Source organism: Talpa occidentalis, unplaced genomic scaffold, assembly GCF_014898055.3.
Source record: "Talpa occidentalis isolate TD23 unplaced genomic scaffold, MPIMG_talOcc4v2.1 talOcc4.15, whole genome shotgun sequence".
NCBI lineage: Eukaryota > Metazoa > Chordata > Mammalia > Eulipotyphla > Talpidae > Talpa > Talpa occidentalis.
Window position 1 is genome coordinate 20,348,695 of NW_023601543.1, and position 22,006 is coordinate 20,370,700.

At 44.3% G+C, this 22,006-nt stretch overlaps 1 protein-coding gene across 2 annotated transcripts; it reads right to left on the bottom strand.

The window, feature by feature from the left end:
• Positions 1-5,567: 5,567 nt before the first annotated feature.
• On the bottom strand, positions 5,568-21,024 carry ATP1B4 (ATPase Na+/K+ transporting family member beta 4). 2 transcript variants are annotated; one of them, XM_037512904.1, is made up of 8 exons: positions 20,962-21,024; positions 16,827-17,115; positions 12,703-12,831; positions 12,338-12,442; positions 9,329-9,525; positions 8,649-8,705; positions 6,452-6,547; positions 5,568-5,729 (listed from the first exon to the last, which is right to left on the bottom strand). In XM_037512904.1, the coding sequence occupies exons 1-8, from the start codon at positions 21,022-21,024 to the stop codon at positions 5,568-5,570; spliced, it is 1,098 nt and encodes a 365-aa protein (XP_037368801.1). The 2 variants fall into 2 exon arrangements, with proteins under 2 accessions (XP_037368801.1, XP_037368800.1); XM_037512903.1 differs by having other exon boundaries at positions 16,815-17,115.
• Between the last annotated feature and the right edge of the window lie 982 nt (positions 21,025-22,006).

Sequence of the window (22,006 nt, forward strand, 5' to 3'; positions counted from 1 at the left end):
GACAAAATGTAGTGGACATTTATCTTTCATTTCACATTCATTCACCTTGCCTTGGTAACATTGAATTTCCTTAAGGGGATCACTTCTCAAAGAATCTCAATCCAGGCAAGTTGAAGGATAATGTTATCACCCCAAGTTACAGGAATGGGCATGTGACTCAAACTTGGCTAATCAGAGAAATTTCTCCCCATGGCCACAAAGATTGGTTCAGCGATGGGCACAGAATCCAATTCAAGTCACTGAGAGATTCAAATTTTTTTTTAAAGATTTTATTTTATTTGTTTATACAAGCCCTGGGTACAGTCAGAAGTGCGGGAGGGTGAGAGAATTCACCAGAGCCAGAGCGGGGAACAGAACAGGCGGAAGGACCGAAGTACACTGCTGAGGGGAGCAGCGGGTGGCAGGAGAGGTCTGTCGCGCCATGTGGGACCCTTGCCTGCTGGCCTGGGATCGAACCGGCGCTGCAGAGGCTGCGGGCAGCTTCGCAGCCCAGCGCTCAACCACTGGGCCACCAGGGGAGGCCCAAGATTCAAAAATTTTATTCGAACTATCATTCAAGAGAAGTTATCTTTTCAAGTGGCCATTAACCTTTAAAGGTGTAGGCCTGGCAATGCTGGCAGCCATCTTGTCTATCTCGATTTGTGGAGCCTGAGAATGAAGCCAAAATGATGGAGAACAAAATAGAGAGATGGGGAAAGACTGGTTCCTAATGACATCTTTAAGTTCCTGGACTTTGCTATGCTGAAGTGAAACTACATGTGGACTTTTCAGTTATGTGATTCAGTAAATTTACTTTTATCCTTAATTTGAGGTTGTCTATTCCTTTTTTTCATTTGTCACTTGCAAGCAAAAGAGTTCTAACTCATGTGCAAAGGATATCGGGTTAGGAAATTATGAGGGAAGAAATTTGAAAAGGGAATGAATATTAAAGAATAGAGAAAAGGGTTTCTATATTGGGAAAACCTAAGAAAACACATGATGATAAAATTGCCCCAATCACTGGAGTTAGTTCTAGAGGTAGTTCTAGCACTGTATCAGGCTCCAAGGAGTCTGCCCACAGAGCCTCCACTTGGTTGTTATGCTAGATATCCCGTGTTTGTCCCTCCAGGTGCGCTCTCCACCATCCTCCTTCATTCTGCTTGTTTTCTTGAGGTGACCTGTATGGATCACATTGTCTGGCTTTTGATTGGGCTTGATCAATGAGAATTACCAACAGGCAATCAGAGGGAGGGAGGAAAATTATGTTGAGGTATTTTTCTCCTGTTTCCCTCCCTATAATACCACCCTGGGCTAGTTTCAGCCCAGGACCTTCAGCAAGGTCCTCATTCCTTTCAAGGCAGACAACTGTCTAGGATTCTCAGTCCTTCTAAATACTTCTTACTGCTGTCCCTTAGGGTCTAGGGATGGTTAAGAGTTCAGTTTCACTAACTGGTTATTATGCTGTACTTTGTGGCTTTCTATATCTGCACCTTTGTAAGTATTCTCTTTGTAAATATAGCCACTTTTAATTATCTTGTCAAGTGTGCTATCTATTTCTTGTTGGAAACCTGACTGATGCTATTATGGTCATGTAGGAACCTGCAAGGAATTACATCCTAGAGAGTAAGTTGCTGGATTGAGAGCCTATCACATCCTTCTTAAACCTTTTGGATCTTCCATCAGCTTTTCTTCCCTAATGATCTTTGGGATGTAGGCGGTGATCGAGCTTTTCAATTCCTTTTTTCCTTGCCTTTTACCTCCATTGATTCTATACCCATTCTCTACCCCAAAACAACCCCCTCCCACACCCAACACACAAACACCCAAATCTGTTTCCTGCCTGGATAAAATCACAGTGTAAATAGCATGCCTGTATGATTTGGTTAAACTACTTTATCATCTTTGAATATTTTAAGAGGAAGTCAGTAAGGAAAATGACTAACAAAGATCCCTGAGAGGGGGAAATATATTCGGATCATGGAACTCCCCTAATCAAACCATGTCAGCCTAGTAGACCTTAGGCCAGGGAAGCTCCCACAGAAATAAGGGATTCCTGCTACAGCCCTGGTCTCCGAGTCAAACAAGAGAGTGGAAATATTTCTGTCTTTAATTGCAGTTACCACTAAAGATTTGCTGTGGGAGACAGTTTGTGGCCAGCCATGCCCTGAAGTCATTGAGCTAGGCTTTCATCAAGCAATTGCAGAATTTCTCTTTGGATTTGGGTTCCTTCTCCTCACCTCAAAGTTTCTCTTAGTGTTCCTGTTTTACACAAACAAATGGAAAAATTTATATTGAGACTCAGCCCTGGTGAAAAAAGGAAAATTGCTCTGAGAAAATGGTCTTCTGAGAAACCAATGTAATGAGACTGCAGAAAGAAAACGTGTTGAGAAATGAAACAACTTTTAGTTTCATCCTCCTGTAGCTAAGCCCCAAGAGTTGAAATAAAGGTGGTGGGAGAAGAAAAAGGTCCAAAACGAATAGGCTGTCAATTGCCAAGTTTTCCACCTACATGGCTGCCCCATATTCCTGTGGGAAAATCAGAGGTATGGTCTAGAAAGAAGAGATCATACGTTTCTTTTTTATTTCAATTTATTTTTGTTAACAACTCCCCAAGATAATTAGTGTTTTCTACATGAAGATTTCCAGAAAATAGATGCCTAGGAAAAATTACTTTAAGATAGTGATTTCAGGGGGGTAGGGGTTAAAAAATTGTAAGTCTACCGTGGACAAAACCATGAAGACTTTTGGAAGTATCTCCCATTGACAATCAAGTAAAATCAAGCACATTGCAACAGATGATATACAAATCAAATCCTGGTACAGCACAGTATGGGGGACTATTTAGATTAATCCACTAGAAGTGTATTGTGTAGTTAGAATCCAAATTTAGTGAATACATTATAATATCCAGTTCTGTATAATAAAGGTATTTTTTCATGTCCCAGCTGACAACCCAAATTATCTTAGCATTATTCAATACTGCTTTGAAACTGTGGACACGATGGTTTCCACTGAGTAAGAAATATTGTGTGACAAAAGATTCATAATTCCTTGTCTGTTTAATAGTCAACGTATTTAACAGGATAATGAATTATTTATAAACTATAGCACCAGTAGTTGAAGTCCTGTGAAATGTTAACTATTCTAACTCAAGTTTGACATATGTTTCAAAATGTTTGGGATATCATTCATTGATTTTTTAAAAAGATGGTACTTCCTGGTAAGCAGCAGCTCAGAGTAGAAAGAGCACTGGACCTGGAGTCAGATGCAATGCAGGTTGTTTTCACTAAGTGCTCTCTAAAATTTTTTTTCCAGATATAATGTTCTATTATCTTCTACTACTGAATCTTGAGACTTTGATTATTTGAGGTAATTTTTAAGTGGTCTTAAAATTGTTGTTTTCAGGTGTTTTGTTCATTTTCTTTTTAAAGGCTAGTTTTGAAGATTGAATTTGGTGAGGAAAGGTGTTGGGAGGGGGCTGTTTTGTTGTTGTTTGTATTTTACATGGATCTGTTGTTATCTTCTACCATTTGTTGATAGTGGTCAGTGCCCCTCTATGCTCTTAATAAGCGTTGGAAGGTGTCTGGGAGGGAGAATTCCAAAGAGCATTAGCAGTCCTTTCTACCACAAAGCCAATAGAAAAACACTGTCTGAGGCTACATTGGTGTGGTGTGTTTCAAACTCCCGAGATTAAATAGCTTAGAATTTAAGAGTACAGTTAAGCAAATGTTGCTTTTATTCTCAAATTTCTGTCTCCTTAGTTCCACTTGTTTTCCACCTCCACATCAGTATCTGACCAGTAGAAATCACAAGCCTAAAATGTCCAAAATTGACCTTAACTTCTTCCTCTCCAAATCTACTCGTCTCTTGTATTCCCAATCGTGATCAACAGTATCACCATCCCACTGGTACCAGTGAAGTTGAAAACCTTGGAGTCATCCTTAGCTCCTTCTCCCTCATTGCCCATTCCCCAGTGTTGCCCCTCTGCAGTCCACCATTCTCCCTGTGGCTGCCAAAGTGCTCTTGGTAAACGCAATTATGATCACAGAGCTCTCCTACTTAAAATGCTTTAATGACTCTTTTTCACCTACTGGATGAAACGCCCAGTCCTCTTTTGGTTCCTGAATGCCTCTCTGACCCAGTCCCCGGCCACTCCCTGCCATTCCTCCGAGCCCTTCACATTCCAGTTACATGAACTGCTCACAGTCACACAAACACACCAGGGTCTTTCATGATTGTGACTTTGCACGTGAAATTTCCTCTTTTCCTCATGTTTCCACAGCATTTCCATATACTAGTTTCATAACTCATGTCACACTGTATCGTTGTTACTCCTCGTTTATCTCCACGACTAGTCTGCTGCTTCCCTATTTGGGGAGCACGTAAACATTGTAGAGGAGGTTCAGACTAGATGCTTCTAGGTGGCATTTCAGTTTGCTTTGGGCCCTGAGACACTGCTATTTTCTGATGCTCACTTTTTCTGCTTGCCCCGGCCTCCCTCTGGTGGAGGTGCTTAGAATCAGCGGATTGGTCATGTGGCCAAAGATAAGCCAAAGCAGCCTGGCTGATGGACAACCTGAATAAACATCTGCCTCATATAATTTTTTAAGCAAATATAAAGCTAGCTAATGGGCCTTGGGTTTTGAATGTCTTGGTAGAGCTTTTTGTCTTGCCACATATTAGTTGGCAGACCCTAATTTCAATCCCCAGAGCTCTCACTGGGTGTCAACACACCCATCCCTGATGGTCTCAAAGAACATCACACTACAGTCAAACAAATAGCCCAAGAAGAATTAGCTGGTAGAGACCTTCCTTGTTTTTCCTCTGCCCAAGCTGAGACAAACCTGTTTGCAGGAATGTTTGCCTCTGGAGGATTACATCATACAGCAAGGGATCAAACACCAATTAATCACACCCACATGGTAGGTATTGCCCCCAATTGTAGTGGGCCTCACCTCCCCTGAAAAAGTCATAAGGTAGGTCTTTATCTCTATCCTGGAACAATATCCAGTTAATACTCATTTCTGTCCAGTTGAAGATAACCTAGGCGTTGAATCAGTATGTGTTCTCAAGCGCCCTTGAATATCGAGTTCCCTAAGTATGGTGGTGGCCTTAGGTGTATTCTGAGTTGATCTGATTGTTGATTCCAGGGAAAAACCTTGCCAGGCAGGGTTTTTTTTTTTTTTTAAGGTTATTTATCAGCCTGGTTGTGAGGACTCTCACCTCTGAAAAACAACAAACCTTTAGAAAACATGACAAATTTATCATCTTCATGGCTATTGTGAATTTGATCAGATACTATGTTTATACTACAGTGAGACTTCTAGCAGCAAGAATGGGTTTTAGTCTTAAGGGGGGTGGGGGGAATGAAAATTAATATAATCTATTTGTCATCAGGAGAGTCTACCTTTAAAAAATCACTATCTCCCACGTGTCATTTGATACATATGTCAAAGGCCAGGAATGATGATCTGTTGTCCTAGTGTCCATCTGACTATGTTCTGGTTGAAGAAAAATGATCGAGGTGCTACCAGGGGTAACATGCAATAAAATAGAAACAGAACTGGTGGGAGGGCCCCCTGAAGTTCTTAGGTTTCTATGTTCAGAGTAAAGATGACCCTACCCACGAAACGATCATTGATAACATCATTTATGATGCCTTTGCCCTTCAGTTGGCACTGCACAGGCACCGCTTGGTTCTTCACCACATCTGTAAAGTGCATCGCCACTAGTGGGGAGGTGTAGTTCACCTGTAGGTGGAAGAACAATGATTCTAAGTGTGAGGAGTAGAGGGTGTGCTGGCGGGGTGGGCGGGGGTAGGGGTAAGTAGAATGGGAAATATTTAGTGCAGGGTGGAATAACCTCCAGAAAGGGAACTGAGTAAATCCCATGATGTCAGGTCACAAATGGCTAAGGCAACTGACAAGTTCTCTCTGCCCTGGGAAAGTGGGAAAGTTACACATTCTTCTCATAAGTCACTTCAGATGTCTGAATATCCTGTGGGAAAACCAATTCTAACTCAGCATGACAGGATTTTCTGGATATCAGACCATGAACCAAACCAGAGCTAGTATTTATCAAGTCTCTGTTGTGGAAATAAAGCCTTCAATGCCTAAGGCTTCACATTGGAAAAACATGGAAGTATGATTATTTGGACATAATTGAATGCAATAGTGGTGATTTCTCTTCTCCCGGTGCTGCTGCTAAATAGCTATGTGACTTTGGGCAAGTCACTTCCTCTCTCTGAACCCTAATTTCTCCATCTGTAAAGTGAAGAAGTTTCACCATATCTGAGACTCATTCAGATATGAAAATGATAGGAATTGGTCGAGCGCTCCTGGTCTTGGCCAGCAGCTATTTCCCCAGTCCTCTCTTCCTACCAGCTGCTCCCCAATTCTCATAGATCCCAGCCAGCCTTTAATTTCTTTCTCAGTCCTCTCTGACAGCAAAGACAAAGGGGGTACAGGCTTACGTGAGTCAGTTTGCCGTAGTAAGGGTAGTAGCGGAGGTCAAAAGAGGCCGACTCTGGGTAGTATTTGATGGAGCGGATGTCGTTTTCATCACCTCTCTGTAAGTAAAAGCAGGTATAAATGGTGTGGCTGGGTCACTGAGTGGTTGGGCCTGAGCTAAAGAGACCTGTGTCCCAGGTGAAATCCTTGCATGACCCACAACTAGCTGCCCCAGGAAGACCATGAAAGCTCAGCCCAGCTCTATCCCGAGGAGTGCTTCCAGGGAGGGACTGCTGGCTTTTTGGTTCAGAGGACACTGGACAGAAGGCCTGGACTGAGGAGGCCAGCAGTACTCAGTTCTGCGCTGGCTCCTAGGGAACCCAGAAAGGACTCGAAAGGGCATGCAATATCTGGTGCCGCTCTGGCCAGAGGGTCTACTATGCTAGCTTTTCTCCAAAGAATCATCCTGGCACCACCTTGGACTTTGGAACTGAAGCAGGTATAAATTGGAACGCCTTGAGGAAATCCCACTCTACAGCAACGTGTACACTTTGGGCTCAGTTCTATTGGAAGTCAGACTAGGTGTGCAGGGATGTGTAGGACTCAGCCTATACTTGGCACACTTAAACTCTCATCTCCAACCACATTCTCTGTAGTGCTTAGTTACAGTAGGTGGAGTCAGGAGGATAAGCAAGAAGGATCCAGCACTGGAAATGATTAAACAAACAGTTCCACCCTCATCAACCCTCACTGAATAAGAGACTCCACATGCTGACTGCTCATTAGCTTGTCCTAAATAGCAGAGGTCTGGGAGCTAATAAGGGACTAATAGTGCATCACTGCTAGCAAATCACTTGCTAGGGTCATGTGATGACTCTTGTCACTACAGTATAATCCTTCTTAGTATGAACTGAGCTCTCCTTAATTTAGTCTAGTAATTATCTCATCCTGTGTGATTTCCACGTGTGGGTGTGGATTTGACCAGTATTGATTATTACAGAGTGTAAAAGCACTTTTAATATTTCTTTTTCTTTTTAAAGGATAGTTCTCAGCAAATTTTGATGCAAGCTGAAAAATGAATAGCTTCCACTAGGGAACCATAAATGGGCTCAGTCCAATTAATATGCTAGTTTAAGAGTTGGTGTTTATGACTTATTTATATAGTTTTCTAAAAAGCAATGAAATTCATTTTTGTGAATGGTCTGTGGAAGTTAGTAGTCATGTCCCACATGTATGTATACTTCCACATATTCACATACATGTGAATAAAATGAATGTCCTTCCTACCTCATTCATCTGGCAAGCACTACCTGATCCTGCATTACTGCCACTCACATGGAACCTCTCCCTCTTCATGTCCCTACAGCACCAGTAATAATCGATTGCCCTAATTTCAGAGACAGTCATATTTATGTTGGCACCCCAACACCTCCCAAAGCACCTGGTACTTAATAAGTGGTCATTGAATGCTTGCTGATTGTGGACTTTTGGCTGAATAAATACTGCTTTCTGATCTGCCACCATCAAATTTTGAGCAGCATTCCTAGAGCTCAGGATGGGATGCCTGGCTTCACACACTTACAAGACAATCGTCCAGGCTAGGGGCGGGAGTGGGGGGGGCTCAGTTGATGCGGAACAGGAGGGACCTGTTTGTAGTAGGTTTAAGAAGCAAACCCAAGATCTAGGACTTTTTCCTACAAAGGAGCTAATTGGTGCAGATGAGGTAGGAGTTAATGGTCCCTGGAAGGACAGTTAATTAGCATATTAATGGAGTTCTGTTTATACTTCCCTTGTAGTCGTTTGTTATTGCAACACCCAGAGCCACTGGTCATTGCTGCAAAAAGTGAAATTCAGTTTTAAAAGCAGGGACTAATGACTCTAATGAAGGCCATTTGTTTAGTTCAAAGAAACAAGTAATTAGAGCTAAAAGCAAAAGTGTAAACAGAATCCCAATTAATGACTTGGCACATTGTTGTTCCCTGCTGTGGCCCTTATCTAAGGTTGTGTTTGACTTTCACAGGTATAAATCAACACACACACACACACACACACACACACACACACGAATTGAATGCTGTCTGAAAGTGAGGAGGCCTGAAGGTACTAAAAGAAGGTATAGTTATAAAAAGATGAACCTTTCCCTAACGCATAGCCAGGATGAAGCATCTTTTTTGCAGGGAACAGATGTGCTGGCAGTACTTACTCAAAAATGCACTTTACCTGAACTTTGCAGGAAACCGTCACGGGATCTCCAAGCTCAGGGCGAAAGCCTACAATCTAGCAAAAGAAAACCAGTATTTTAAAACACAACAAGACAGATTTGACAGTCACAATGGGGTTTTTCCTAAATCCCCCTTGAGTCATCCCTTCCTTAAATATAAGCATAATCTATTTTCCTCTCTCAGAAATGTTGGGAAAAGCACAAAATGCAAACTCTCTTCAGAGCTGTGCAGCCCACCGACCGCACTTTAGATTGCTCCTTGTATTTGTGCACGGTACAATGGCAACTGCAGCAAGGTAACCCTCAACATGTAAGAGACTTTATGGTTTCAAGAGTTGCAAGGCTGATAAGTCTCTGACACACCTCAGACATGGAGGAGAGCAAGAAACTGCATTTCTTCCCGCTATAAGAACCCTCCCCCAAACCACCCTCATGTCAATTCCCTGTTCCAAACAGCTCTGGACCTCTGTTCTGACAGAAGACATCAAAGGGCAGGGCTAGGGGTGGGGAAGAAGTTTTAGGGAGAAAAAGGAATTATTGTTCAATAGGTTTGTTTGGTAGTCAGTAAAAATGGCCAAATGTGCAGTGTGTGAAGACAGCCCAAGAGAAATAGAGTAGCCAGAACCTTCCTATGCAGCTCATCCACTTATTATCACTAGAGTATCAAGGATCAGTATACCCGGTTCATCTTTAAAAGGATGCAGGGCTGCCCAGTAGAGTAGCCAAAAGTAGGATCCTCCAGGCCAGAGCAGTTCTTTAGGAAGGAGCGCTTAAATTGGCAAGCTTTCTTATCCTCATCCTCATCGCCATCTTGGATGAAGTACTGCCCCGGGGGACAATCCACATTCATTTCCTCTTGAAGACTGTCATTATAACCTAAAGAGGGTGGGTGGCAAAGGGTGAAGTTAAACAGGTGCTACAGGAGAAGGCTGTGTTTTCAGTAGCCCCCCTCCCTAGCTTTCTTTCTTCAGCTTTCTATGCTCCTTGAAAAGTCCTCTCAATCTGTCCTAGACTCTATGACCTGGCATCAGGGGCTCAAGACCCTCCATCAGCAATATCTCTTCCAGGAAGCCTGCTGGACTAGTCCCTCAGCCTTTTTTGGTGGTCTGTCCCCTCGCTTCTCTTTCCCTCAGAACTTGCAGATTTCTATCTCTCGGTCATATATTGGTCCCTTTACAATTTCTCTCCATATCCCAGTATTTTTTTCAGATATGGTGTATTGTAAACTTGGATGGCTGCCTCTTCTTCTGGGAGAGGAATAGGCACACAGACAGATTTGGAAAGAGGGACTGAGTCATGTTGAGGCATGGTGTATATCAAGAGGCAAAGAACGTGCCTGAGTTTAGTCTTTTTAAGTTCAACTTAGGAAACATCTCCCTTTGAGGAGGCACCTGGTGCAAGAGAGTGAGACCTGTGCATTGTAGGACAGGAGAGGAAGAGGAGGAGGAGATAAACCAGCTTCTCATTCTTTACAGAAAGACAGAAACCAATGACAACCATCAGGGCATCATCGAGAGTGGGAGGAGGGAGAGGTCTTGTCTGTCGAGACCTCAGGTACTCAGTTAGTGTCCTTTTACATTGGATGGAACATCGTGTGTGTCCAAGGCACACACATCAGGAAGAGAGTTGAAAGGAGTTATCTGGTGAGCTGACTCTGAGCTACAAGATGTCATGGAACTGGCCTTTGGAAATGACCACGTTATTTACAGTTTTGTTCTAAACGATGGAATCCAGTTAGTCCAGTTAGATCCAGCCCCCTGTGTGTTCATGTTCCAAGTAGTTGGATTTTTTAGAAGCGATTGTCACCTACGAACGACCAGAGATCAAACTCCAGCTATACTGCTGGATCCTCTTCTAGACAGGTTGTGACTTGGGTTTGATATTATTAAGAAGCAATTGGGAATTTTAAATCCATTCCAATTATGGTTATTCATTTATTTTTCCTTCGACAATGTTATATTCAAGATTTTGTTTTAATATATATATTTTTAGAATGAGAACTATGTTCAAATAATAACTTTTCTAAATAGAAGCTGTAATCACATGCTGATTGTTTCTGTTGAGGTAGTTTCATCAAAAATAATGTAACATGGACATGACCCTTATTGCAAAATTCCAGTTCTCATGGGAATGAAACTGATTCTCTAGGATGTCTATTTCGAAATGGGTTCCTTTTAAATAGGGCATATTGTCTACACTTAGGAACTAAAAACCCAGTGTTTTTCCTGCTGTTCCCCACCTCTAACATCGGGTCAGAATTGGTATTTCCCTATCTTCTCAGAGGGATTTCCTTAGTAGAGATTCTGGCAACATCTTTGCAATAGCTCTCATGCATTTTGGTGGGGGAAAGATATTGTGCTGGCTGTGATGCCCAAAATGTGTGTGTATGTGTGTGTGTGTGTGGGGGGGCTTGGCCAAAAATGAAACTATATGAACTCACAAAAAACTCTGCTTCCCACATCTTGTAGGTGAGAAGTCTGAAACTCAGGCTTACCCCAAATAAAACTGAGCTTTACTGATACAAAGCTGAGCTTCTAACTCCTTGTTGTATGTCAGCAGCAATGAATTATGAAAAACAGCAACTTCTGAAGCTTAAAGGTCACACACATCACCTGCAGATGCTGTTCAAAGGCAGATCCTGATTCAGGAGATCTGGGGTGGAGCCTGAGATTCTGACTTCTAACAGACTCCCAGGTTTTGCTGATGTGCTGGTCCCTGGGTGTCAAGTGAATGGATGTGGGTTTTAATACTGGTTTTGCTGCTGGGAGTGTTTGGTCATGTTACTTCCCCTTTCTGAATCTCAGTTCCCTCATTTTGTAAAATGGGGATGATACGCAGGATTAAAGTTAAATTACAAAATTTATGCATTTAAATAACACTGCCCATCACGTAATTCCTCTTAATCCAGTGCATGTACTACTACTGTCCCCATCTTGTTCCTAGACCAGGACAACCAAACCAATCTAACTGGCTTCACCTGTCCCCCTTCACAAATAACAGATGGGCAAGCTGAATAATACAGAGTCTGTGTCCTCTATGTTCAATCTTAACCAAGCTACTACTTCAGTTTCAACCTTTAGAAGGGCCTCTTAAAAAGCCATTCCTTTGTCCCTGAAGATGTGTCTGATGCTGCTGTAGAGATAGCATCTTAAAACTCTTGTGATCAAAAATGTAGAAGTGGCTGCTGCCCAGATACTCTTCCTCTGACTCCCTTCTGGAATGCTGTTAAATAAAGACACTTAAGCTCTTCAAGATAGCCCACCTCCAAGAAATGAATTCTCTTACCTTGAGAGAGTATAGGAGACAGGAATCTTCTAGTATGGGAGAACATGCTTCTTTTCTCACCATTACCCCCCAGAATGGTCCTTTTATAATTGGATCCTTATTGAGCCATCTGGATGTGGCCAGGACACAACTAGGTGCTGTAAAGTGCTCACAAAAATAAAACACGTTCTCTGCCCACAGTGAACTTACCCTGCTGGGGAGTCAGCTTGTGTGCTTTTAAGGCAACATACAGTCAGAAAGTAGAGCAGTTTGGATTGTATCTAGAGGTGCTGTGAGGGAAGGCAAGATGCACGCATGATGGGCTGGGGCTTGTGGGAGTAGGATTACTGGGCCAGGTGAGTTTTGAGTTTTGAATTCCCAGCATCGTCTCCCAAAGAGGCTTCCAACATTCAGAAGAACTTACCCTGGAGAAAGCCATTTAGGCTAATCACGTAGTGCTGCCAAGTGTCAGGTTCAGAAACGTTGAAGTTGAAGTTAAGGCTATGGGCGAAGGGTCTGATCATAACTCCTGGCAATGAAAACAGGGCTTGGATATATTAACCCATTCTTGGGATCGGTTTTTTGTATCAATTCCCAGGAAACCATTTCCCACCAGGCAATCAAAATGAAAAGGACTATAATTTGCCAAGTACCATTTTACTTTTACTCTGAATAATTGAATCCCTAAGTCATTACCGGGAAGAGCCAAAGTTAATTGAGACTGAACATGCTGTGCAAGCAGATTTCTGTCCAGCCAATTCTGACAATACAGGGCACTTGGGCACTCACCAGGAGGCTTCACCCTTTCAGTGAAGGATGGCAGGTAAGGACTGATGGTCAGAAATAGAGTGTACATGCAGAGGGTGATCACGGCAGCCAGGGAGGCATAGAAGAAGAAGTATATGACTAAGATCAGGCCTGCAGGACAATCAGAGAGGAGAGTGGTCAGTGCTAGCCAACAAACCCTGCCTCCTCACCTGGGCTCTGGAACCGAAACCAACCCAAATGGACTAGATGGCTTTTATTTTATTCTCCCAATTCATTGTGTCCTTGCTCATTTAGATGCCACCAGTTTGGAATTGGTGAGAATTGTGTTGGAGGTTTCATTGCAGTTTACCTTTACAGCATCTCTGATGGAAGGGCTTGCTGAGCACATGATGACCGTGAACAAGATTATAGGGAAGTGGACTACAGTAGTATAAAGTACTACAGTGGACAAATGACTCGGGAGTCTTTTGGGTACAGGTTGATGTCCTAAGTGCAAATCATTTTTCACTATTCATTAAAGCAGGCGTCCTGAAGAGCCCTCGCACTGGTTCCAGTGATTATATGTATTTGCAAGGAATGAAAACAGCATTTCTTTTCATGTAGTCTATAATTCACATTTTTGATTAATTTCCACTGGTCTTCCCTCTAATCAAGGCAAAATGAGGTCTCACCCTACTTATTTCAAATCTTATTCATCTTTACGGAAGTTTAAGTGGCTCTGCCTTTCAAAAAGAATTCTAACACAGGATATGTCAGGGACGAAGAGGAATTCCAGGGCACTGCTACCTGTGGCCCCTACCTGTGAGCTTGCGAAGCTATAGAAGCTCTCCGCACCCCCAATTTCTCACAGGTAAAATGGGCGTGGATTTACCACTTAACTCATGTCCTGCTCTATCCCTGGCAGCATCTGAAACTCAGCCTTTCTTTACATCCTGTCCTGACTTTATCACTTCCAAGCTGTTTAATCTTGGACACGCTGCTCATCTCTCTGGATCTCAATTTCCTCATCTGTAAAATGAAGATAATAATGTTACTTACATCTTAGCATTGAATAATGCATATAAATGGATAGCACAGAGCCTGGAAGATGCTAAGTGCTCTATAAACGGCAGTCTTCATCGCTGTTATTGTTGATACTGTTACTGCCGCAGGACTGGCAGCGCGGTGGTATGGATTCCCCTGTGTGAGCTGTGTTAGAACTCGGTTTGCCCCAGGATTAGGCGACGCAGAGTGAGATGGATGAGCCCGAGACTGCCGCTGGGAAGCGCTGTTTAAAGACCTCCTTGGGGCTCTGTTGGGCAACAATATCTGGCTCCAGTCACAGCAGTGACATGATGTGGAAACTAGAGATTTGAGCTGAATCATGAACCAGAAACTGGAACAAACCTTGTAACTTTGCTGTGTCCAAGCTGAATCCAAATAGTAATTTTTAAATTGAACCGTGAACCAAACAAAATTTACCAAAGGGGAACAAAATGGAGTGGGGAAAGAGAGGGGGAAAGCTCCCTGGCATTCCAACTGGAAATGAACCTTTGTGTTTTAGAAGATGAGCTAAAGCGGAACTGGAACATGAGCACATGGATTCAGCTGGAGGCCCTGGAGAAGCTGCAGTGGCACCTGTGTGCTTGTGATACTTGGCGGCTGCCCACAGCTGTGCTAATTAGGTGTGCCCTAGTCCGCCTCCTCCATCCCACGCTTCCCATCCCCATCCTGGGAATGGATCAACAGTTGGAGCCATCTTGGGAGGACCGGAAGACTCTGTTTCATGGGTGGAAGGAAAGTGATGGACTGCAGGTGCACGCCCTTGGAGACACCTTCCTTCTTGCCCAGGATGTGTGGCCAGGAAGCTGTAATAGGAGAATGGCTCTAGCAGTGAATTTCCTCAGCCTGCCCAGGAGTCTCTGCCCTGGACGCTATAATGAATTCTGTTAGCCAACTCCCCACACCTCAGGCAAAACCATCAGAACCCACTGATCTCTCCAACCCTTTCCGTTCTGGATGTCCAAGTTTTACTTGGGTCACTCCTTTAGGTAATTTGGGGTTCTCTCCTAGATGTCCCACCCAAGCCAGGATAAACCTGGATATCTTGAATAGACTAGGTATCCCTAATCCTGATTCTTCACTCCTCTTACCAAAATGGCTCATCAGGACCTGAGGCCCTACCCATCCTCAGGTCCCGGCCTCAGGTCCTGATGGCTTGCTCATTGCTCATTGCTGTAGTTCATGAAGACGGTGTGGTGTTCTGGCAAGAGACTGTGCTCCAGTGTTCATCTAAACTGAGTTTGAATACCAATGCTGCTGCTGAACTGTGTGACTTTACACAGGTTACTCTCTAAGCCTCAGCTTTTGCATCCGTCAATGATGATCACAATATTGCTGCCTCATATGGTTCTTGTCAGTTTGTCAGTATCCAGTAAAGTAGCATATAGTTCCTAAGAATAGAGGTTGCCCAGTCACCAAAGAAAAAAAGCCCAGAATAAATAATAGGCTGGGAGAATATGTTGGTTATGTTGATGTCCAGGCATATGTTTGGTGACCTTGGCATTAATGTCATGATGTACCCTTTGCCCGGAGTAGCCAGGCAGAAGGAGCTTGGCTTCCTGAGCTTTCATTAGCCCAGCTACTCAGAGGTCAGGAAATGTTCTACCATGTAGTGTCTCCACTTCCCCATATTCCCTGAGAATTTGAACCTGCCTTCTTCATACGCAATTAGTGGCCTATAGATTGTTCTCTAAAGAAGCAGTTTGCATTAGCTCATCTGGTGAAGTCCCAATGGCCGGCTGTGTGGGAGTTAATGTTTGGCTCCCTCTCCCAGAATCACACTTGTGTTTCACAAGGCCTGTTTTTCCCAGTACTCTTTAGGCAAGGGAGAAACAGCTGTGCCCTTATGGAGCCCCGGTGAGTGTCCTGCATTTGTCTGTAGCTTTCAGAATGTCGGAATGTTCCTTGAATGGTACATTTGTTCCAGTTCGAGTTCGAGGGATGGGCAGGGGTGGGGCAGGGACTGACGGGGGTGAAGGGAGGTGGGTGTTGCTCAGAGCCCCACACCTGCTGTTCCTAATTCCAGGAAACAAGGCTAGCTAGCTGTTTCACCCTGACTGAATTGAATTAGAAACAAACTCCAGTGGAGAGAATTATCAGCCAAAGGGGCCTTTAGAAGGCATGACCATCAACTTTAGCAACTTGGCCTCTTGACACTGGGGGGCTCTCATTTTATCCATGGCATCCTATATTGTTTTCTTCTACTGTGGGTTAACTGAGTTCCAAACCAGCAGCTGCTCTTTTTCTGGGCCATGCAGAAGAGTGTGGCAAGTTTGAATTTTACCACAGGCTAAATCTCCTGAGACGAAGGCTCAGCTTGAATAGTTTAGGAGGTGAGTAGGACTCTGGCAGAGGAGTGCTGGGAAAATTATGAAGTAAAAGTGGTGGCTGCATGTGGTACAAAGAGGAAATGCTAAGGAATGTGATCCTGTCACTGATCCAGCAACATGGATGCTCAGCATTAGTCTCCCGCCACGATCCTTTAAAGACAATTTCTCTGTGTACACTGTGGGAGCATAAACACCCACCAGCTGCAGCCAGGGGCAAGGCCTCCTGGCTTTCCTCAGACCTTACTAGGTGAAACAGTGAGGCATGGGTAGGTAACCAGGGACTTGGTCCTCATATCTTAGAATGTCTTCTAAATAATACTTTGTACAATTTAAACATCTTATTGGAGCCTCCAGCTGATCTGTGAGAGAGGTGAGGCAGTTTTGGCCTCATCTGACAGGTGAAGAAGCTATCAAGAGGGCAAATAAAGAGCCCAAGATCACACTGGCAGAAAGTGACAAGGTTAAGACTTTTTTTTAAAAAAAGTCTCTGCTCGCCCAACTCATTCTTAAGGTCTTTCTCTATTGCAAGTGATATTGAGTCCAGCGAATTTTAGCTATACAGTCAAGTTTGTTCACCCTCTGGAAGTTTGTTCTCATGGGGTCTGCCCATAGTCCAGGCACTTTCCTAGGCACTCATCCCTTTACATGAAATGTTAAGAGAAGTTTGCAGACAAGCCCATCCAACGTATGGTAAAGGAGTCTTGGACACCAATCCCAAAGCAAAGGACACCCGACTGGGACATTGGGACAGCTGGGACTTACTCCAACTCTGACCTGTTCGGGCCAGAGACATCCTTTTCTCCGGATCCCACAGGTATTCGCTCATGATCTGCAATTTCTGCCACCAGGTATTGCCTGCTGGCTGACCCTGCACCTCTTCCTCCTCTTTTTCGTCCTTTTCTTTCTCCTCTTCTTCCTCTTCCTCGTCCTCTCCTATTTCTTCTTCTTCTTCCTCCTCCTCCTCCTCCACCTCCAATTCAGGCACCACCATCACCTGAGCCTCTTCCTCTGCTTCTTCTTCTTCATCTGCTAAGTAGTTCTGGTTCACTTCATCCTGATCATCCTGGAGCAGTGACAAAGCACAATCCCCGTTTTGAAAAAAAAAATTCCAATGGTGCACCCCACCAGCCAAACATAAATGGAAAACGACTCAATATTTGGAGATGCTTCAAATTTCCACTTCCCCATCAACACAGCCATGGTACAGGAGGCTGATTTTCTTTCTCTGTCCTGATAGAGGAAATGCCCTTTCAGTGACCCGTTTTGAGCCAATAGTCTTTCCATAGAGGTGTAAATTTTATTCTCAGCTTCAGGCTTTTCCCCTAGGACTGTGCTTATGGCTGCCCTGTCCTGGGATCTCCCATTTAACTTTGTGTGACTTGTCGAGGCAGAACTGAGCTCCACACTAGAGGATGGAGTCATTTTTGACACCTGTGTCTGTGATCGCAAATTGTCAGTCACAGCCAGTATGGTTCTAACACCCTATATACTTTCAGCTGCTCAATTCTCTGTCCCAAGTTGTGGCTAAAAATAGCCTGGGACAGACATCAGGAGGACAGGCCAGCTGCTGTACCCCTCCTCAAAACTTAGCCTGCCCACCCAACAGAAGCAAGAGTTAGGAAACTATTTGCAGCTTCTTTGACCATTGTCTGAGCTGGGACTTTTTCCTGCCTTAGGTTGGACAGAACACCTGAGTTCTGGGACCCAACAGATACTTCTTTAGTTCCTGCCCTCCCTGCCCCCGACCCCATGCCCTAGGCAAAAATTCTGGGCACTTAGCAGACACTCAGCACAGATTTGTTGATTGACTGATTGTAGTCATTACTGGAGATCTGAAACTGTAATCTTCTCTTAGTGGTTCTAAGAAAATTAAACCAAAAGAGAGAAAATCCCAGACTTCATTCAGTGGTATTTCAAATGCCTCCCAGCCCCAGGCTGGAGAGTTGGATCCTTGCTCTTTGTGGGTCTGCCAAGGCTCACTGCAGCAGCAAAAAATGAGGCCACCCCCCCTTCTCTCTGCTATCTAAATCCTAAGAGTGGCAGGGCCTGTGCACCTGTTGAGGTTGGATGTGTCAAATCAGAGAGGCCAGGGGCTGCCCTCCCTGACTAATTTCTTCAAAGGCCATTTAGAGGACACTCAGCTAAAAAGGCTGCCACTGGTGGGGTAGGGGTCAGGGGGAGGGGGGGTCAGCAAATCGGATTGTTCAGAACCAGTAAAAGTGATATAAAATAACAAGGCTCTACTCTGAGTATTCTGTCTGCTCAGCACTATCTGGCTCTTGACTATAAGCACTCTTGAGTTGTTCTCCGATGTGTTTAGATGTACAGCTTTATATCACACACCATCCTTGGAAGGTTGGGGACCTTGGGGATTCACTCATTCATCTGAGATCCAGAGAGGGGACAGGATCTTCCCAGAGCCACACAGCAAGCTCATGATAGAGTCGACAGTCTTCAAACCTATGTCTCTTGATATCCTGCATGGCGACATTCCCCCCATCACATTGAGCACAGGGTCTACAGGTGTCTTAGCAGATTTATGGAGCACAGCAATGTGTTCGATTTTGTGTGCCCAAGAGATTATAGGTGCTTAGACTCAATGATTTCTGACTCTGACATGGACTCACAGTGTAAGGCTTGGGAGAATAAACCCCATAACTCAATGTTGAATGGATTAGTAAATGTTCTCAACTTGTTGTTGCTTGCGTGTGAACATGGGTACACACCTGTCCTCCCTAACTACATTCTGAGCACCCAGGGGGCAGAGTCCATATTTTCTAAGTCCTTGATGGCCCTCCACAGTGTGAAGCCATAGCTAGGTACCCAGTGGATGCTGAACAAATGTCAGTGATAACTGCCTGACTTAAACTCCTGAACCAGGACTCCAGGGGAATGTTCTCCCAGAGCTTGTCACACTAAGCTCAGCAGTCATGATGGGGGTAGTCATCACCATGTCTCCCAGAGAATGCTGCAACTGAGAATATCAGAAAATTTGAAGTGCAACGTTTCATCACAGAGGAATTTCTATTCCCTTCATATTTTCTGAATAATTTCCATTTTCTTTCCATGTTGCCGATGCCTGTCCTCCACCTCTGCACCACAGAGGGGGCAGCTGGCCTTAGCCTCAGCCTGATCTTATTTGTAGATGTGAGCTCTCACAATAATCCCATTAAAGATGACTTGTCATTAAAGATTTACCCTCCCGGGAAGAATTAACCTTCTCAGAGCTCATTTCCCCACAGCTCTCACACTGCCTGAGCTTCGGAAACTGAGCATAGGAGAAACCTCACATTGTGTAACTATTTCTGAAATCCAGTAGGGAATCTGTTGGTAATGACAGGTTCTGTTTTTGACAGTTTCCTAAAGTGACTCTGCCCTTGTGTGAGTTCGCTGGGATATGTAGTGGGTGTGTGCTACGGCCTTCGTGTTGCCCTAAAAGGGAAGAGTCTGAAGGGCAGGAGGTGGCTCCATTTTGAGCACTCTAAATATATAAACATATAAACAGACAGCTAAACAAATAGTAGGACCCAAAGGATAGATTTGTGCCCTGTACTGAGTAACAAACTGTAGATATCCAAATGGTTGGTTAATTTTAAAAGAGAAACTAGCACATTCATAGAATCAAATGATTTCTTTATAAATGTGACCAAGTATTCCCAATAAAGAGCAAGATTCACCGAGACATTTAAAACTCCAAGCCAGTTGATCAATAATTGACATTAGACCCAACACTTGAGCAGCATTACATAGAAAAGAGACCAAATGAGGAATTGTTATATGTGCCCTACAGATTGTGACTGCTCTGTGAGCTGTCAAAAGGAAGATTCTATAAATTGGGCTGGAACATAAAGGGAAGCCCTCTGTGGCTGACAGGACGCTAGGAGAATTTGTGTTGCCCTCTGCTGACTGTTGACAGTCTTCACTTAACCCTTGGATGGCGATGCATGTGGCCATTCCCAGAGAAAAATGGATTTGACTTTGTTTCCTCCTGAGGCTTAGATCATAGGCCTCTCTGGGGGAGATTTCAGGATATACCTCTCCTCCCCAAGTACTCTGTGTGGTTTATATTAATGATTTATAGCAAAGTAGATGCAAAGAAACGTTGGGTTCAAAGAAATTTCTAATGCATCCTGGAGATAAATAGATAAATGATGACACCAAAAGGGGGATGGCAAGGGAGGGAGGGAGGGAGGGGTGGCAGGCTGGATAGCAATGGCCAGTGGAGGATCTGAGGCTTATGAAGTTGCATACCACAAATGTAATGGAAAGAGCACAAGATTAGACGTGGGGAAACTTACATTCTCACTTTGGCTTTTCCACTAACTTACAAGTCACTCCTGTGCTCAGAGCCCCAGCAGCTACCTTTACGTAATGAGAAATTCTGGAGCGATGATGTCTAGGATTACTTCCAGCTTCTATCTAGGATTTTGTGATTTTAGCTATCGTTTGGAATTTCAGCTTTAGAAAAAGAGCAGCTGGGTTCCTAAGAAGCTCACTCCCAAAGGGACCGAGACAGCTGGGTAGGCAATGCCTTTCATTTCCTCTTCCCCTTCCATTCTCCCTGGGTGAAATTTCCTACTCTGGGAATGAAACCTATGTGCTCACACTCCAAAAGGTCTGTTCCAATTCTAGACTCCCAAGAAAAAATTTTAGAAAGTGCCTTATTCTCGGTCTCTTCCCCTTCCCTTGTCTTTCTTCTACAGGAAGAGGGGCTTCCTCATTCGATCCAGACATTTAGGGTATAATGGGGTGCTGGGGGCCCCTGCTCACTCTTGAAACTCATGGTCTTTGTAAAACTTCACTGTTCCCGCCCATCCCAAGGAGAGGCATTCATAAACCAAGACCCATACGACCCCTAACCCGCCCCTCTCCAAAGGTACAGCAAAATTTTCTGCTCCTCGGGACTCACAAGTCTGAAGCGATAACCGTAAGGGAAGGCCGGAGCCCTTCTGGACCGCAGCTGCCTTCGCATGGCTGTTCAGTGGGCAGAGATGCGGCAGATGCAGGCAAGTGGGTGAGAGTTCTGGAGCTTCTGCTGGTACAGGAGACACTGGTTGCTGGGGACACTTGGCGCTTAGTAAAAGTGAACCCTCCTGGCACAAGCACTTCCCCAAAATAATCTAACATGCCCCTCTCTCATTGGCTGGCCCCTTCCCTGAATCGAAGGAAAGCCCTTCTGGAAAAGCAAGCTCATCATTACAGGGAGGGGGAGATATTCTGGGTCATGAGGATGAGCAAATCACCCCCTCCAACTTCAAGTCTCTTCCCGCCCCCCCGGCCTACCCCAGCGCCTGAGATACTATGGGCCCAATGGAAATCTTGAGTCGTGTTCGCAATTGAGAGTTGGATATCAGTGTGTGCAGAGGGTAGGGCGGGGGTGGGAGTTGGGGGTGAGGGGAGATGGCCAAGAATAACTTTCTTTTTTCATAAGGCTGACCTCATGCAAAAGGATCTAGGGTGTCAGGAAAGATTCCCTTTGCTCTTCCCACCCCACACACACACCAAGCCACCTACAATATCCCTTACTTGTGTCAATGTATGAGCTCCTTAAAATGTGGACTATGCATTCTGATTTTAGAGGCCAGACTTTTGCTTTACCCCTCCCCACCCCAAAGAGGGTCTTGGACATAAAGAAGGCTCTTCTAGCCCACATGCCAGAATGGCCCCATCGGTCACTGCCCCTCACACACACCCTTTGGAATCCTGGCCAAATTTCTGTAGTGGTTGAGATCTATATTTATCCCTTAGCATCAGGGCAGGGAACAAGCCAGAACTTTGCAGTGTCAGTTTCCCAGACATATATAACTCCTGAAGCTGATGCGGGATCCAGCAAGAGAAAAATTAGTAGAAATAGCCAAGGATATTGGATAGTGTTTTTGGTCTGTTTGGGCCGCCCCAGTGGAGCTTGAGTGGAGTTTGTGATACCTCCTTCACAAATCACCCCCCCTTACACC

What these genes read in the sequence shown, in the direction of transcription:
- ATP1B4 (XM_037512903.1), bottom strand. Translation starts at nt 21,024, where the DNA reads ATGCGAAGGCAGCTGCGGTCCAGAAGGGCTCCGGCCTTCCCTTACGGT. An exon ending in ACGGTTATCGCTTCAGACTT is followed by an intron (nt 17,116 to 20,961) that starts GTGAGTCCCGAG and finishes TCACTGCTCCAG; the next exon opens with GATGATCAGGATGAAGTGAA. An exon ending in CCGAACAGGTCAGAGTTGGA is followed by an intron (nt 12,832 to 16,814) that starts GTAAGTCCCAGC and finishes ATTGTCCTGCAG; the next exon opens with GCCTGATCTTAGTCATATAC.